At 38.2% G+C, this 16906-nt stretch overlaps 1 protein-coding gene across 8 annotated transcripts in view; it reads left to right on the top strand.

Annotated features, from left to right (window-relative positions):
- CASK (calcium/calmodulin dependent serine protein kinase) overlaps window positions 1-16906 on the top strand; it is a 353026-nt gene that overhangs the window by 150694 nt on the left and 185426 nt on the right. For all 8 annotated transcript variants that reach the window (XM_049643727.1, XM_049643725.1, XM_049643728.1 and 5 more), the window contains exon 4: window positions 13486-13563. In XM_049643727.1, coding sequence (XP_049499684.1) covers window positions 13486-13563 — 78 coding nt within the window. The remainder of the gene's footprint in view (window positions 1-13485; window positions 13564-16906) is intronic.

The following is a 16906-nucleotide window of genomic DNA, read 5'->3' as shown; positions in this document are numbered from 1 at the left end:
CAGTTTACAGCATAGGTGGGAGAGGAGAGCTCAGCTCAAATTATAGTCCCTTAAATAGTCCCACAGTTCATTCCAAACCCACCTAACATGTTGACTCATTTCCAAGCTGTACTATTGTTTGCTTGTCAGGAAAAAAAAAAAATGCCTTGATCTGCTTCCCTCATTTCTTATTTATTTATTTATTTATTTATTTTGAGAGAGAGAGAGAGAGAATGAATCCTAAGCAGGTCCTGTACTGTCAGTACAGAGCCCAACACAGGGCTCGATCTCACAAACCATGAGATCATGACCTGAGCCAAAATCAATAGTTGGACACTTAACCCACTGAGCCACCCAGGCACCCCTGAGGGGCTGCCCTCTATCCTAATTACATTGTAGTCCCCACCCTCTTACCCTGCTTCTCGTCTTCCCCTTCCCCCTACTCTTTGGGACCCATCTCAGAGGCTGCTTGCTTCATGAAGACTGTCTGAATCCCTCAAAGATGTACCCATTCCTTCCTCTGAAACTCTGATATGCACTGTTGTAACTAACTCCTTCCCAAAAATGAAGTAGTTTAGAATACGGGAAGGGTAAAGAAAGGTCATGCGTACATGACTCCTCTCTCAGAAACGAATTTACCACCAACAAATATTTATACATACTCATCAATGTGTGGTATGTTATGGTGACCATGAAAGACCTGTTTATGCCCTCAAGTTGCTCATAGTCCAAGTGGGCAGACCACACAGGTGCCTGTCAATGAAATAAATAAATACTGATAGTGTAGGTCTAAATGACCATAGAGAGGCACAGACCCTTAGGTCCCTAAGAGATCAGTGGAGGAAGCAGTTGGGAGGTGGAATAGGCGGGCAGACATGCAGGCTTGTACAGAGTTGACAGAGGGCATCACTGTCAGTGTGGGAGACAGGCAGAAAAGTGGAAAGAGGCCACTTCTGGCAGGGGCATAAAGAGAGCAAAAGTGTTGGGAAAAGGTGGTGGTTATGGGACATTTGTGAAGACATCAAGACAGTAGCACAAGCAAAGCCCTGAATTAGAAGAAAATAAAGGATAATTAATGTTTTTTTTCCTAATCAATAGAGATTGATTTGTATATGCAAGGATTAAAACATTTATTGGCAAACTTATTAAATCTAGAGAATTTATTTAAACCATCTCAACAGTGCAGCATTCACACATGTATCATCAGAGAGAATGGGGATGGAGGCTGTGCATTTTGAAGATCCCTCTGGGTGATTCTGGAGCAGGCATGAAACTGGATTTGTTATACAGAGCACTCCCTTGTACTGTGACTTTACCTACTTAGCTGTAATCCCTTCTTTTCCATTAATAACTCAGAGCCTTGAACAGGAATTTGAAGTTTCCCTCTTTGTAACCTGAGCCTTTTTGCAGGGACAGTGCATGGATTCTAATGTCAAACTGCCTGAGTTTGAATCATGGTTCTTTCACTTACTAGCTGTGTGATCTCTTGGGCAAGTTACTTAACCTTTCCTGTTCCTCAGTTTTCTATTAATTAAAATAGGGGTAGTAATGACACGTATCTCAGAGACTTCTTGCAACCATTAAATGAATTAATGCATGGAAATCACTTAGAAAATGCCTGTCACATAGTATGTACTCAGCAAATGCTAGCTTTATTTATTACAACAAAATAAGATTATCCCTGTTTTTGAACCATATGTAAAAGAAACACCGTTTTGTGTACTGCTTTGTCTGCTTCTTTCACTTAGTGTTTTATCTTTAGGATTCAGCCAAATTCCTCTGTGTGCCTGTAGTTAATTTCTTTTCATTGCTGTGTAGTATTCTGTTGTTTGACTATACCAGTGCTTTACCCATTCTGATGGACATTTGAGTTCGTTGACACTTGGTGCCTATTGTGAACAATGCTGCCATGAATGTTCACGCACATGTCTCCTGGTCGACGTGAGCACACGCTTATTTGAAGAGTCTCCTTGGGGCACCTGGGTGGCTCAGTAGGTTAATGTCCGACTCTTGATTTGAGCTCAGGTCATGGTCTCGCAGTTCGTGAGTTCAAGACCCACATCAGGCTCTGGGCTGACAGTATGGAGCCTGCTTGGGATTCTTTCTTTCCCTGCCCCTCCCCCCTGCTTGGGATTCTCTCTCTCTCTCAAAATAAATTAAAAAAAAAAAAAAATGAAGAGAGTATCCTTGCCCAAAACTCTGTAGTCCCCTCTTCCTCATAAATCAACCAGCCATGTATGTATGCATCTGTTTCTGGGCTCTCTGGTATATTCTGTCCTGTTGTCAATAGCACACACGCTTAAGTAATAAGCCTTATATTATTGAAATTTTGAAATCAAATAGAGCAAATCTTCCCACCTTATTATTCTCCCAAATTATCTTGAATCTTCTTGTCCTTTTACAGTGCCATATACATTTTAGATTCTGCTTGACAGTTTCCACAAAACCTGCTAGGATTTTGATTGGAATTCCATTGAATTTTTGCTTTCATTTAAAAAAATTGGCTAGGGGCGCCTGGGTGGCGCAGTCGGTTAAGCGTCCGACTTCAGCCAGGTCACGATCTCACGGTCCGTGAGTTCGAGCCCCGCGTCAGGCTCTGGGCTGATGGCTCGGAGCCTGGAGCCTGTTTCCGATTCTGTGTCTCCCTCTCTCTCTGCCCCTCCCCCGTTCATGCTATGTCTCTCTCTGTCCCAAAAATAAATTAAAAAACGTTGAAAAAAAAATTTAAAAAAAAAAAATAAATAAAAAAAAAAAATAAAAAAATTGGCTATTTATAGTATTAAGTCTTCCAGTCTGTGAAAAAGATCATTTTCTCTTCATTTATATTAGATTTATTTCTACATTCTTAAAAAATATCTTTTAAAAATTTTCTTTTGATTTATGAGAATAATTTTGCTCAATGCTGATTATAATTTTACCTTAGATTATTTTGGGTATTCTGTATATACACTTTATACCATCTGTAAATAATGACAATTTGTTTTTTCTTTTTCAATTCTTATTGATTTTATTTCTTTATCTTGCCCTTACTAGGGCCTCTAGAATAGTGTTGAATATAAGTTTTTGGAGTGGATGTTTTCATCTTGTTCTTGACCTAAGAGTTTCCTAAAGTTTAAATACATAATTTTATTAAATGGTTTTAGCATTTATTGAGATTAGCCTAATTTTTTCTTCTTTAGTCTGTCTCAGTGTTCTGAATTCTAGTCATTGAGTTCCAGACGTTAAAACAATTTTGTATTCCTCTGATAAATACAACTTGGTCTTGATGTAATTTTTATGTATTGCTGGGTTTTATTTGCTGATGCTTTGTTTGGGTTATTTGCACCTATGTTCGTTAATGAGACTGTCCTTTAATTTTGTCATGCTGTCCTTAATGGTTTTGGTATCTAGGTTAAGTAAGCTAGCTTCATAAAATAAATTGGAGACTGTTCTGCTACTTATTCATTTTCTCTTCCAAATGTTCCCTAGAACTTGTCAGAAGTGCCATCTAGGCCTACAGTTTTCTATGCCAGAAGGTTTTTAATTACTGATTTAATTCTGTCAATGAGTAAAGAATTATCCAGGTTTTCTAATTATTTTTGTGTTCACTGTGATGAATTTTATTTTTCTGGGAAATTTGTCGATTTCATAGATTTTCAAATTTGTGGCATAAAGGTTCAGTGTCATCTTATCTGCAAGATATGAAGTATCTCCTTTTTCATTCTTCATATTGGCTGCTACATGTGTCTTCTCTTTTTTTTTTTAACCAGTCTTGCCAAAGATTCATCATTTCATAGGGAACAACTTTTAACTTTTGCTAATCCCTCTAATATTTTTGTTTTCCATTTCATAAATTTTTGTTATTTCCTTCTAACTTGCTGAATTTAATTTGATGATCATTATATAGCTTATGCAGATGGATGACGGGTTCATAAATTTTCACCCTTCTTTCCTCATATATGCATTTACAGCAGTAAATTTCCCTGTAAGTACTACTTTACCTGCATTCTACAAGTTTGATGTGGTTATTTTTGTTATTCAGCTTAAAATAGTTCCTTATTTTCTGATGATTTCTCCTGAGATCTGTATAATAAAAGCATATTGTTCAGTTTTCAAATGAGGTGGATTTTCCAGTTCAGTTTTATTAATCTTTTTAAAGAAAATATTTTTGCTTTTCTTGCTCTCTGTTGTGTTTTTCTTCATTAATTTCTGTTCATTATTATTCCCTTCTACCCTTGTTGGATTTAATTTACTGTTCTTCTAAAATTTTTCTCCTGATAGAACGTCACTTTAGTTTTTCTTCTAAAATTTTACATCAGTATTTGTAATATTTCTGTTATGTTTCAATAATTTAAAGTTTAAAAACTTACAATTTATGGATACAGGCTGCTTTGTGTATACTGTTTTAGCTCCATTTCTCAAGGGGTATTTTTGTGTTTTATTTTTCTTTTAACATTTAGAGTTATGTTTAGTCTGATGAAAGTGGTAGTACCTGTTCATTTTTTAAGTAAAAGTAAAAAGAAGAGAACAAAAATTTCAAATACCCACCCACTCTTTAACAGCGTGTTGATATCCAAAAATTTCTGTGCCTCTGCAGACACACATATGTGCCCATATATATATTTATACATCTTAATATATTGTGAACATCTTTCTATATCAATAAACAATGTATTTAACAATTCTCCTATTGTTAGATATCTATTTGTGTGTTTGTTTTTAAATGTTTGTTTATTTTGAGAGAGGGTGAGTATGCACATGAGGGGGGGGCGCAGAGAGAGGGAGAGAGAGAGAGAATCCAAAGCAGGCTCTGTGCTCTCAGCACAGAGACCAGTGCAGGGCTCGATCCCACAGATCGTGAGATCATGACCTGAGCTGAGATCAGGAGTTGGACGCTCAACTGACTGAGCCACCCAGGCGCCCCTCTTCTGATTCATAGGTTATTTAGCATGGTTTTCTCAATTTCTAAGCAAGCATTTGAGGATTTCCCATTTGCTGTGTTAATTTATTTCTAACATAGCTATATCATGATTAGGAAACATACCCTTAGTGCTTATAAACCTTAGAATTTTGATGGCTCTCAGAAAAGCACTTGTGCAGTGTTATCAGTTGTAAGCTGACCTAGCATTTTGTGCATATATAACATCATTTCTAGTTGAGAGAATGACTAACAGACAAACCATGCTTCCTCAAACTTGGGTATGTGACAGACATTTAATCACAAATGAACGAAGTGACCCTGCTGCTTCAAGGGAAAACAACTCACAGTGGTTGTCACCAATGATGCAGTTCAAACTTCCAAGTGAAAATAACAATTTTGGAAAACTTGTATCTGCCACCATAAACTTAATAGCTTACCAGGACTTAAAGGATGTTTCTAATGTAATCAATGGGGGTATGAATAAATGTGATTTTTTTGATAATGTGTAATCAAATGTGTCGGTATTTAGAAAATCTGCACAACTCTGTGGACTAGTATTTTTCAGATGACTAATGTGTGATGTTACAGAGTCATGCACAGGTAAAACATCTATTCAAAGAACAAGATAGACAATGGATTACAATGTAACACAGTACCCAAAGTTCATTGATATGGTTTCAGAATCCACATTGCAGTTTACCTTTAAGAAACTACCACTTTTTGAGTCTTGGGTGCAGTATCAAAGAAGAATATTCTCAAATATCTGCAAGGCCTATTAAGATATACCTCCTTCCAATTATATATCTCTGTGGGGCCAGATTTTCCTCATTTTTTTTCAACCAAATAACATAACAGATTGAATGTAGAAGCAGATATGAGAAACAGCTAGCTGTCTTAAACCAGAAGTCAGAGCAATTTGCAAAACACCAAACAGTTCTACTCTTTTCACTAAATTTGTTTTGTTTTTGAATAGATACTTATTTTTCATGAAAAATATTATTCCTATTAACATGTAATGGGTTTATTGTCATTTAAAAAAATTTTTTTTAATGTTTATTTATTTTTGAGACAGAGAGAGACAGAGCATGAACGGGGGAGGGTCAGAGAGACACAGAATCTGAAACAGGCTCCAGGCTCTGAGCTGTCAGCACAGAGCCCGACGCGGGGCTCAAACTCACGGACCGCGAGATCATGACCTGAGCCGAAGTCGACCGCTTAACCGACTGAGCCACCCAGGCGCCCCTATTGTCATTTTAAAATACATGTTTTTTTACATTTCTGGATTTTAATTTAAAAATTTTTAATTAAAAAATTTTTAATTTAAAAATTTTAATTTTAAATTTTACATTTCTGGGTTTTAATTTTTAAATTTTTTTAACGTTTATTTTTTTGTGTATGTGTGTGTGTGTGTGAGAGAGAGAGAGAGAGAGAGAGAGCATGAGCATGAGTGGAAGAGGGGCAGAGAGAGAGGGAGACAGAGAATCCTAAGCAGACTCCATTTCTGTCAGCACAAAGCCTGATGTGGGGCTCAAGCTCATGAACCATGAGATCATGACCTGAGCCAAAGCCCAATGCTCAACTGGCTGAGCCATCCAGGTGGCATTAATTTTTAATGCAGCAAATATTGATAGACAAAACCTACACAGACATCATCCATTTGGGGTTCCCAATCATCTTTTAAGTAGAAAAGGGCCCTGACATCAAAAAAGTTAGAGGACTTAGTCGTTGTCCTAGAAATTACAGTACGCCTCCTGACATATGTTATTGTTGTGTAGTTTTTTTTTTAAGGTCACTCTCTCTTCCTCTCTTGATCTCTCAATAGTTATTGTGTCATATGGTCTCAAAGAGTGAGAAAATATTTTTTTATTTAATCATTGTTCATTTAGATTACTGTACATATTTACCACATTTTATGTTTTCATGCCTCACTGCATCCCTGAGTTTTCATTCCACTTTGTTTTTTTTCTACCTAAGGAATACTCTTGTGTATTTCCTTTAGGAATAGGTATGCTGCTGTCAAATTCTGTTGGTTTCTTTGCTAATCTGAAGGACATTTTTTCACCTTTATTCTTTATGGGGTTTTTTGGTGAGAAGAGAACTTTAGGTTGGCAACTAGTTTAAGATCCCTTTCCACTGCTCTCTATTCTGTATTCTGGCTTCCACTGTTGCCATTGAGAAGTCAGCTGTCACTCTAATCGTCTGTTCTTTTCTTGCACGGTTTTTGAGGTTTTCTATTTTTCTTTGGTTTCCTGTAGTTTTCACAGATATGTGTCTAGCTATAGGTTTCTTTATTGCTTGGTGTTTATTGGACTTCTCAAATCAGTGGGTTGAGATCTTTAATCATATCTGGGTAATTATCAGACATTATATTTTCAGTATTGTTTCTGCTCTATTTTCTTTTCACTTTTTATCTATTAGTAATCGCTACACCCAACGTTGGGCTTGAACTCACGACCCAAGGATCAAGAGTCACTCACTGACTGAGCCAGTCAGGCGCCTTTCTTTTCACTTTTGAAATGTCAATAAAAATATATGCCGACCTTCTCCCTGTAACCCTTTCTCATCCTTTCATATTTTCCATGTTTTGTCTCTACATACTTCAGTCTGACTACATCTTCTAGTTCACTAATTTTCTCTTCAGCTATCTAATCTGCCTAAGTTCTGACTTTCGGTGTTGGATTTTTTTCATTCTGAAGTTTCTGTTTGCTTTTTCAAATCTGTGGTGTCACTTTTTATAATTGTTGATCCTTGCTGAAATTTTTAAGTGGATGTTTTGTCTTCGTGGTAGGCATTGGAATTTCTCTATGCTAATAAAACATATCAGAATATATTCCTTACCCCACTTTCCAAAATACAACTCTTTATCACCCCAGCCCAGAGTATGGGGTGTTTTCTCAGGTCCCTAGCCTTTGGCAGGCTCTCCTGCGGTAGCTCAGTCTCTGCTCTTGGATCTCCAAGTGGAAGAGCAGTTGGGCCCTGTTAGTCCAATATCCACCTCGCCCATTCTTCAGAGTTCCCCACATATGCACCCTGCCCCTTCCAGGGCTGCCTCCTTCTCATGGGGTGCTGCCTACCCCTAGGGCAGAAGCATCTCTCGCTCACCTCTTTGAGCTCAAAACCTTTCCCCATCCTCACTAGGTAGTGTTTCACTCATTATACTGTTTAAGCTTTAAAAAAATTTTTTTGTTTTTGTTTCATCCAGTTCTGTAGTTGTTTTTCTCACCTTCAGAGGAAATGGTAGTTAGAGAGATTCAGATTTGGTCTGACCTGTACAGTGTTCCTCAAAGAATAGTTTGCAAATGAGTTCCAATCTACCAAATGTTATCAGTCTGTGATGAACTGTTATCAGTCTGTGATGAAGTAAGTACAGAAATTGAGAGTAAGCATTTAGAAACTGTTGGAGCAATCTGACATTGCTGTGAAATCATAGCACGTGATTTTGTGTTTTATAAAAATAACGATTCATAATATACCTGGGGGGAGTGGAAACTGCTCCTTCACCACAGTTAATTTGAGAAGCACTTCTTCCTACAGTCAGCTGCGAGTCTCCTACAAGCCCCCTCTTTTTCTGCTTTTACAGAATACACTGTAGAGGAGGAAAAAACCTTTTCTCTACCCTCTTAGGTTAAATGACTGGGTCTGAATTAAACTGACCAACACCAGACTAACAGGAAAAAAGATTTATTATTTTTTTTAACATTTATTCATTTTTAAGAGACAGAGCATGATTCGGGGAGGACATAGAGGAAGACACAGAATCCGAAGCAGGCTCCAGGCTCTGAGCTGTCAGCACAGAGCCTGATGCGGAGCTCAAACCCATGAACTGTGAGATCATGACCTGAGCTGCAGTCAGACGCTTAATCATCTGACCCACCCAGGCACCCCAATAAAGATTATTTTATATGCACATGGCAGGACCATTGGGGTCGGGGGACACCCTCACAGGAAAAAAGTGAAAACCACAAAAGAGGTGGTTAGACCCAGATGCTTATATACCATTTTAACAAAGAGTAATACAGTCTGAAGAGACTAGAAAAAGGAAGAGGGGGGAGTTTGGGGGTCTCGGGTAAGTGGTGGCAAGGCAACCAGGAAATGTGTGGTAAGTAAGAGTTGTTTAGTAAGGTTTGTTATGCAGGTAGGAGTAGTTCTCTTCCTAGTACATAAGAGGGGAACGCCTTTACAAAGGGAAACTTAAACCTCCATTTTCAGGCAGAATGGACAAGATCAGAGAGTTCTTCCTGTGTCTGGTGTTTTTCAATTGCCTTCAGCTCAAAATAATCCTATGCCAAGGTGGCTTATATTCTGATCCCTTCAACATATGGTCAGCCATACATTGTGCCTCTAGACGTGTGATCTATTTTGTTTGGCATATTTGTTTTGGATTTTTTTTAATTATGTAAGTAATTTACATTTATTGTAAAATTTTTAAAATTCAGACAGATGAAAGGAACAGCTAAGATCATTCATGATCCCACTGCTTTCACAAGTCAACGTAAACCTCCCATAGTTTTTCTCGGCATGTAGGGTAGAAGCATTCCCCATACTCTTCTAAAGCAGGTTTTCTTCTCCCTCTTATTTTACTCCCTTGGAATGGAACCAAGCAGGGAAGTTTAGAACATGCTTTTTTGAAGCTCCTTAGCAGCCCCAGAAACACCCTAAGATGGGAAGCAAGAGAAAAACAATGAAAGAAGCCTTGCACTTGTTTTTAGAAGTATTATCAAATAAAGATGATCAAAGATTTGAGACATCAAACTTTTCAAAGTTGTTATACCAGGATTGTATTATGAATATATATATTAAATTTCAGTGATGAATAAAATTTGCATAAATAGTATTTTTCATTTTTCCATATATCAAAATTTAAAATTAATGAATTGCCTTTTACTCTAATATCAGTGTTACAAATAACTAATCAAACAGCTTTAATAATAGAAGATTACTTTCACAGCGATGACTGACTTTCAGACTAGCTCCTGAAGGAACATGCATGCATATTTAAAGTTACACAGGTGAGTTTGTTTGTTACCCCAGGTTATGAACCATCGTCATAAAAAATGTACAATGCCCAGAAGATCTCATTTATAAGAGTGACTAAAAGTATCCTAGGGCAAAAAACCCCAATAATCAATATTTGGAACCAATATGAAGAAAACCTTAAAACTGTGACTTAGAGACATGAAAAGAAATAGAGAACATATCATGTTCATAGATGAGAATATGAGAAAAATGTTAATTTCTAGAAGTTCATCTATAAATATAAAACTATCTCAGGCAAAATATTAAAAAATTTTTAACATTTGATGAACTCATTTTTAAAGTTCAGCTGGAAGAAAAAAATTCATAATAAAATATTAGCAAAGAATAATAATGAAATGACTTATTTTTCCAAATATTAAAATACACTATTAGAGGGCCGCCTGGCTGCCTCAGTCAGTAGAGTGTACAACTCTTGATCTCATGAGTTTAAGCCCCATGTTGGCTGTAGAGCTTACTTAAAAAACATAAGATAAAATATTGAAAAACACCATTACAGTATTAAAAATGGTGTGGTACCAGATACAAGAAGAGACAGGTCAGTGGGAAAGCCTAGAAACCTGAAAATAACCTGTGTATGTGCATGTGTAGAGACTGTCATTTCAAATACTAGTATTTCAGATATAACACCCAAAAAATGTGTCGATCCATGCTGGTAATTTCCAGGGTTTTTTTTCACTGACTGGTTCCCTTGTTAGGCATTGGCCTCTCACCACTTGACTACCTTCTCCTACTCCTCAGACTGCTGTTTTCCCTCTTCCAGGTCCCTCCAAAAAAGTCTTCCTCCAGCTCTCAGGAAAGCTCCCAGATTCTTATTTCTTGACGATGCGATTGATTTAGCTCTCCTTTGCCTAACTCCTTTCTCATGTGCGCTGAATAGTGCTCATCCTCACATCTCACAATTAAACAGGAAACCGCCTAAACAAAACTTCAATTCATTCACTGGAAGGGGTCCCTTAGTTCTCCTAGATCAAGCAACCAGCTTAAATTGCAGCCCATTTAGAAATAATATTTTTTTTCCTCCCCACAATACAAAGAAATGAAAAATATTCAGCCTCTCTTGTAATCAAGGAAATGCAAATTAAAGCAATCATGACTTACTTTTTTCCCTCCTATCTGACTGGCAAAGATCAAAAAGGAATAGTCAGCCTAGTGGGGGCAAGGTAGAGGAAAGGACACCTTCAGGATTAGTGAGGGCAGTATAGCATGTTAAATTTTTTTCCAGGAGTATATCAACAGCTTTATTGTATATGCCCCCCGACCCCTAGGACAAGTGCAACTCTCCTTATAAGACTTTTACTCTAGCAGAATATCATGACTGTTCAAACATGTGACCATGTTCATTTGGGCTTTATTTCCAATGGTGGAAAATGGTCACTACCATACGTCAGAGCAGACTACACCATCACAAACATTATTTTGTGCAGAAGAATTCTATTTGACATTGGAAAATGTTCATCAGCTGTGAACTGGAAACTAGGCAAATGTTGTAAACCCTTGTATAAATGTGAAAGTATTTTCATTTATACAAAACCACACTGAGGGGCGCCTGGATGGTTCAGTTGGTTAACGTCCGACTTCTGTTCAGGTCATGATCTCGTGGTGTGTGAGTTCGAGCCCCACGTCAGGCTCTGTGCTAATAGCTCAGAGCCTGGAGCCTGATTCAGATTCTATGTCTCCCCCTTCTCTGCTCCTCCCATGCTCATGCCCTGTCCCTGTCTCTCAATAATAAATAAACATTAAAAAAATTTTTCTTAAAACCACACCAAGATTTAGATCATATGGTCAATTATTCATTAAATATTTACTGTGTGCTGTCTTCTGCTGGGTACTGGGTGGGAGTATGTTGAAAGTATAAAACATACTTGTTCTTGGGGCTCCTGGGTGGCTTAGGCAGTTAAGCGTCCGACTTCAGCTCACGTTATGATCTCGCAGTCCATGAGTTTGAGCCCCACATCAGGCTCTGAGCTGTCACGAGCCCAGCATCTGATAGCTCAGAGCCTGGAGCCTGCTTTGGATTCTGTGTCTCCCTCTCTCTCTGCTCCTCCCCTGCTCATGCTCTGTCTCTGTCTCAAAAAACAAAACAAAACAAAACAACATACTTGTTCTTTAGGGCTTTATACATCTTGTTGAACTGTTGAGCTTGAATATGTGCATTTCTTCCTTGTACACCCAGCAGGTGTAGCTGTAGGTAATGGGAAGAGCAGTGAATATAGACACAGATTTGAATCCTGTCCCTGTAACCTACTTGTCTACTCATACAAATTATTTGAGAATGAGAAGGGTGCTGACCTCGTGGGGTGATTGTAAGAATGAAGATATAACAAGGAGTGTTTCCCATGATGCTTGGTGAATTGTAATATGAGTATTGATAATTCATTATTATTAATACCTACTTAGTAATTATTAGTAATAGTAATGAATAGTTTCTTTAGTTTCCCTTCTAGAAGCCTGTTTCCTCGGTGTAATACACTGGAGTCTCAGCTACTTGAATAAGTGAATGAATGAAATACTGGTTTTGAAAACACTTCATATGCCTTGAAGCATTATGAAAATGTCAGCTATTGATATTTGAATAATTTCATTACCAGATACAATCTGGCAAAAGTGTCCTGTATATGTATGTAAATGCTAAACGTGTGTTAAGTGCTAACTGTTAGGATATGGGCATATAGGGTTGTTATAGAATTTAAGCAAATGAAAGCCTTGATGTGGTTAGTAATTCACTTAGGGGGCTTTCTGGGAAAGGTGTGATTGGAATGGGGCCTTGGATTACAGCAGGTTTTGAATATGAAGAGCAATGTATTCAGAAGCATGTGACAAGAAAAGAAAGAAGACTGTATGTTCGGGGAATAGTAATTAAGACTAGCCTGCCTAGAGAGTGATGTATACTTGAGGAGCCATCAGATAGGACAGGTAGAAGAGGTGAGGTGTGGCTGACACAACAAGAGACCTTACTGATCTGAGAAATAAAGAAGAAGTATTTTAAGTTTGGGGCAAAAGAGTGACATTCCATCACCAACACATCAGTGTGTTAGAATATGTTTGTAGGGATTGACTTTGGTAATGGAGTGTGAACAAAAAGAAATTATGAATTAGCTACTGTTTTCCTTCTACAGTATATAGTTTGAATGCCCATTTAGTGGTGATAACTATAGCTAAATATTTTAGAATCCTTGTTGGATTCTTAAAATATTACGTGACATGACTAAGTATAGATAATTTTGGAACTGACTCAAAAATATGTCCATAGCCACCAGCATTGCCCTTTTCTGAGGCTTCTTGTTGTGATAACTTAAAGGAAATTTATGGTCCATTTTCTACACCTCATGTTATTTGATGCTACCATTTGCTTGTTCTTTGTACTTCTTTCCATGTAGATTTTCAGTGTTAAGATGGTTATAATATTCTTTATAATTTATATATCTTTCCTTGAAAGAAAGGAGATTTAAATAACTTATTAGAATCATTAGCTGTAAGCCAACTAATGACTTAGTTACAATATATTCATTTTCAGTGTTTTCTTCCTGGGATTTCCTCTTACATATTTTTTTCCTCACATTTCTCTACAGTATGGATGGCGCAGATCTGTGTTTTGAAATCGTAAAGCGAGCTGACGCTGGTTTTGTATACAGTGAAGCTGTAGCCAGGTATGTAATTTGTATTGACTCAGAGGTCACAGGGGAAATAAAAAGAAGGAAATGACAGAGAAATCACATGAAGTGACCTGCTTTTTGAACTGATGAGGAGGAGACTGCCACTCTTTCCTACGAGGAACATGTCTGTTCTAGTGTGCAGTAGTGGAGCCGAATAGTGACTGGAAATGACAAATACTGAACAACGAATTTCTTAACATGAGTCTACAGTTTAACATGGTACTGTTGCCTTTCCCGTTTGGGATGACTTTTATTCAAGAAGGGATTTGGTAGCTCAAGAACTATGAAGAATCAACTTTGGGGGGGTGGGGGTTATGTGTGATCATTGTTTTGGGCAGCTGAGCCTTCTTAGTTCTTCACTTTGCCTTTTAGTGATAGCACATTATTATGTGACCAGTTAATCTGATGAAATGCACAGAATAGTGGAAGGAATAGAAATAATAGCACAGTCTTCCTGCCAGATATATTTGCTTCAGGCCAGTGTGTGATCTCCCAAGCAAATGGTGGCCATTGTTCTAAGTCAAGTTGTTGTACAGGACTAATGAGTCAAAATAAGGAGTAAAGTTGAAAAATCACAGGAACCATGCACTGGGCCACTTGCTTATAGATTTGGAGCAATATAGCTTTCTGCTTTGGTGTCATTCAATCATATCATAAATACCCACTTCAGTGGGTTGCCTTTTTAATACATGGGGTCTCCTCAGTCACCAGCCATAATATATTGAAGGATTCAAACCCACAAACCAGTTAGGATTTATTAAAACTTTCTACCATCTGAGAAACAGTTACCATTAAATGATTATAACTTCCTCTTATCATCCTTTATATAACCATGGCATCTTGGACAGATACAGGTAGCAATAGCTTAGGGACTATCTAATACAACCTTCAGCTCAGAGTGGCTTCAGATTCAGTGCCCTGCCTCTTCCTGGCTAAGGAGCAAGGGCCCCAGTCTCAGGAGACCGAGCAGCCATAGCTATAGCACAAGATGAAGAATATACTCAAGTGAGGTAGCTGCTGTTGCGTGCTGCTGGAGCTAGGGAGAAGCAGCATATGAAAGTTTATATACAGTAATTGCAATGACTTCTTTGAACTCCTGATGTATTCATGGTAGAACTGAGGTTGGGTATCCTCTTTTTTTCTGTGCCGTGCTCGCTAAAGCACATTCTACAGGGCGGTGGGGGAAGGGGAAGGGGTAAATCTCATTTTCCTATTAGTTTTGAGTTCTTACCACAATTAAAATTTTTTATTCTGCTTCAGAATTTAAAAGCATTCTTTAATACCAAAATAGTCAATGCCATCTTGATTTTTCTTAACATACAGCAGTAAACGACTTTATCCAACTGAATGAAACTCTCAGACCCTTGCATCTTGTTGTTTATATTTACTTCTTCAAGAATTTGAGGCAACTTGCCTTTTGTACTCTCCCAAATTGATCTCTTTCAACAGCAGCATCAAATAGGGAAAACTAAAAATTCTGAACATGGATTTTTATAAAACAGTGAAGCTTGATGAAGGGAGATGACTTTTTTCCTTTTGGACCACAGTGACACTGGAGTACTGTGAGAAATAAACCCACTGACCCAGTCAAAGGAGGGATGCAGGGAAGCACCTAGGAGCACTGTGAAGTGAGGCTTTAATCAACATTCTTGCAAGAGCGGGTGTCTGATGGACAGTCACACCCGGGGCAATCACAGCAGACAGTTTATCTCCTAGTGTGCAAGTCCCTCCCCTGATTTCTCATTGGCTGAGTACTACAGACGTTACAGCCTTACCCGGAAGTCTCCTATGCCCATATACGGGAAAAAGTAGTCTGACTGGAACAAATGTACATTCCCTGAGGTGACACAGAGGTTTCATTCCCTTCTCCCTTTGTTCTTTGGTGCATGCTCATTGCAAAGCCTGCAAAAATAAGCCCGCAAAAAGGAGAGGGGAACAAGAACCAGGAAGTGAAGTGTCTAAGGGTTGGGGGCTCCATTGTTGGTGGGGGGTGGTTCATACATATTTCCAATAGGTCATAAACCTATTAATTAGACAGCACAGCTTTTATTTGGTATTTCTTAAAATGAATCATCTCCCTTACTTCTCACAGGTACCTGGCGCATATGCTGTCAGGGTTGATGTTAAAACAGTACCACTTTTATCCTGTTCCCCACTCATCCATATTGCTTTTCCTTAACTTTGAGCCTGTCTGTGCCACTGGCCTGGGTATCAGCATAAGGAGAATAGTAATATGTAGCGGTGATGCCATACAGTGAGATTACTTGGGGGATCTTTCCCAATCTCAAGGTTTATAGTAAAGGTAGATGCTTCCATACATCAAGATGAAAGCCTGTTGATTTTAAAATCTACCTATATTTTCTGTTAAAATGGTAATTTTTTTTTTTTTTTTTTTTTTTTATGGAAGGAACTTTCCAGAATGAACCAGTAAGGAGTAGTATTGGAACCAGTAGGTGACATTGCAGAGAGAGAGATTTGGGACAATTTATTAAGGATTCTTCCTAAAAATGACAAAAGGCAGGGAAGGCCATCCTCAGAAAGTAGTATTAGGTATGTCCCCTTTTGCAGATGATCATGACCACATAACAAGGGCATGTAGAGCCTTCCTTTGGTTGTAGAACATTCAATCAGTTGACTTTGAACTTCCCCTCCTCCTCTGATTCTGTGATTCATTGTTGGGAAATTTAGCTTGTATCAGTATTCTAGTGAGACCACAACTGTAGGAAGACTCGGAGACACCAAGTAATCAAATTGATAATGTTTTTCTCCAATTGGTTGAGCTTCCAGAGAAGCAGCAAAGCATGGCCTAAAATAAAACTGCATACAGTCCTTACAACCCAATTAGTGATTACCTCTGTTCCTTCAGGGGTGATGAGTTGTCAAGTGCACTAACATACAAGATCAGATGATCAAATCAAACTCTTACAAATCAGAGCAGTCTTCTTCTCTAGTACCAAGCTTTACTAAATAATTACAATTTTACAGGTGATCAAAAGGCTCAACTGAACCAGAGAGGTCTGGGTTTTCAAGGGCAATTTCCCAGAGTAGATGGGGTGTCTACATGTGGGATCCCACACACAAGGGAGAATTGCAGTTATGAGATGGCTCCATTGTATGCCCCCGGGGAGTTGTATAGCTTCAGTGACATCCTCCAGGAAGCCAGCCATGCCTCAAAGATCCTGGATTCTGTTTCCCATAGGTAATCCTTAGCCAGGGACATTCTGTTAAGAGCATTTCAGAGATAAGGTGTCTTCTGACTAGCAAGAGCGATAATCTCTGTACCTAGAGTCTCCTCCCCTCTTTTCTTTCACCAATTTCATCACTCACCAAAGGAAGT

This window comes from Panthera uncia, chromosome X (assembly GCF_023721935.1).
Source record: "Panthera uncia isolate 11264 chromosome X, Puncia_PCG_1.0, whole genome shotgun sequence".
Classification (NCBI taxonomy): Eukaryota; Metazoa; Chordata; class Mammalia; order Carnivora; family Felidae; genus Panthera; species Panthera uncia.
The sequence above is the reverse complement of the archived record's forward strand: the minus strand, read 5'-3'. Positions and strand labels throughout refer to the sequence as shown.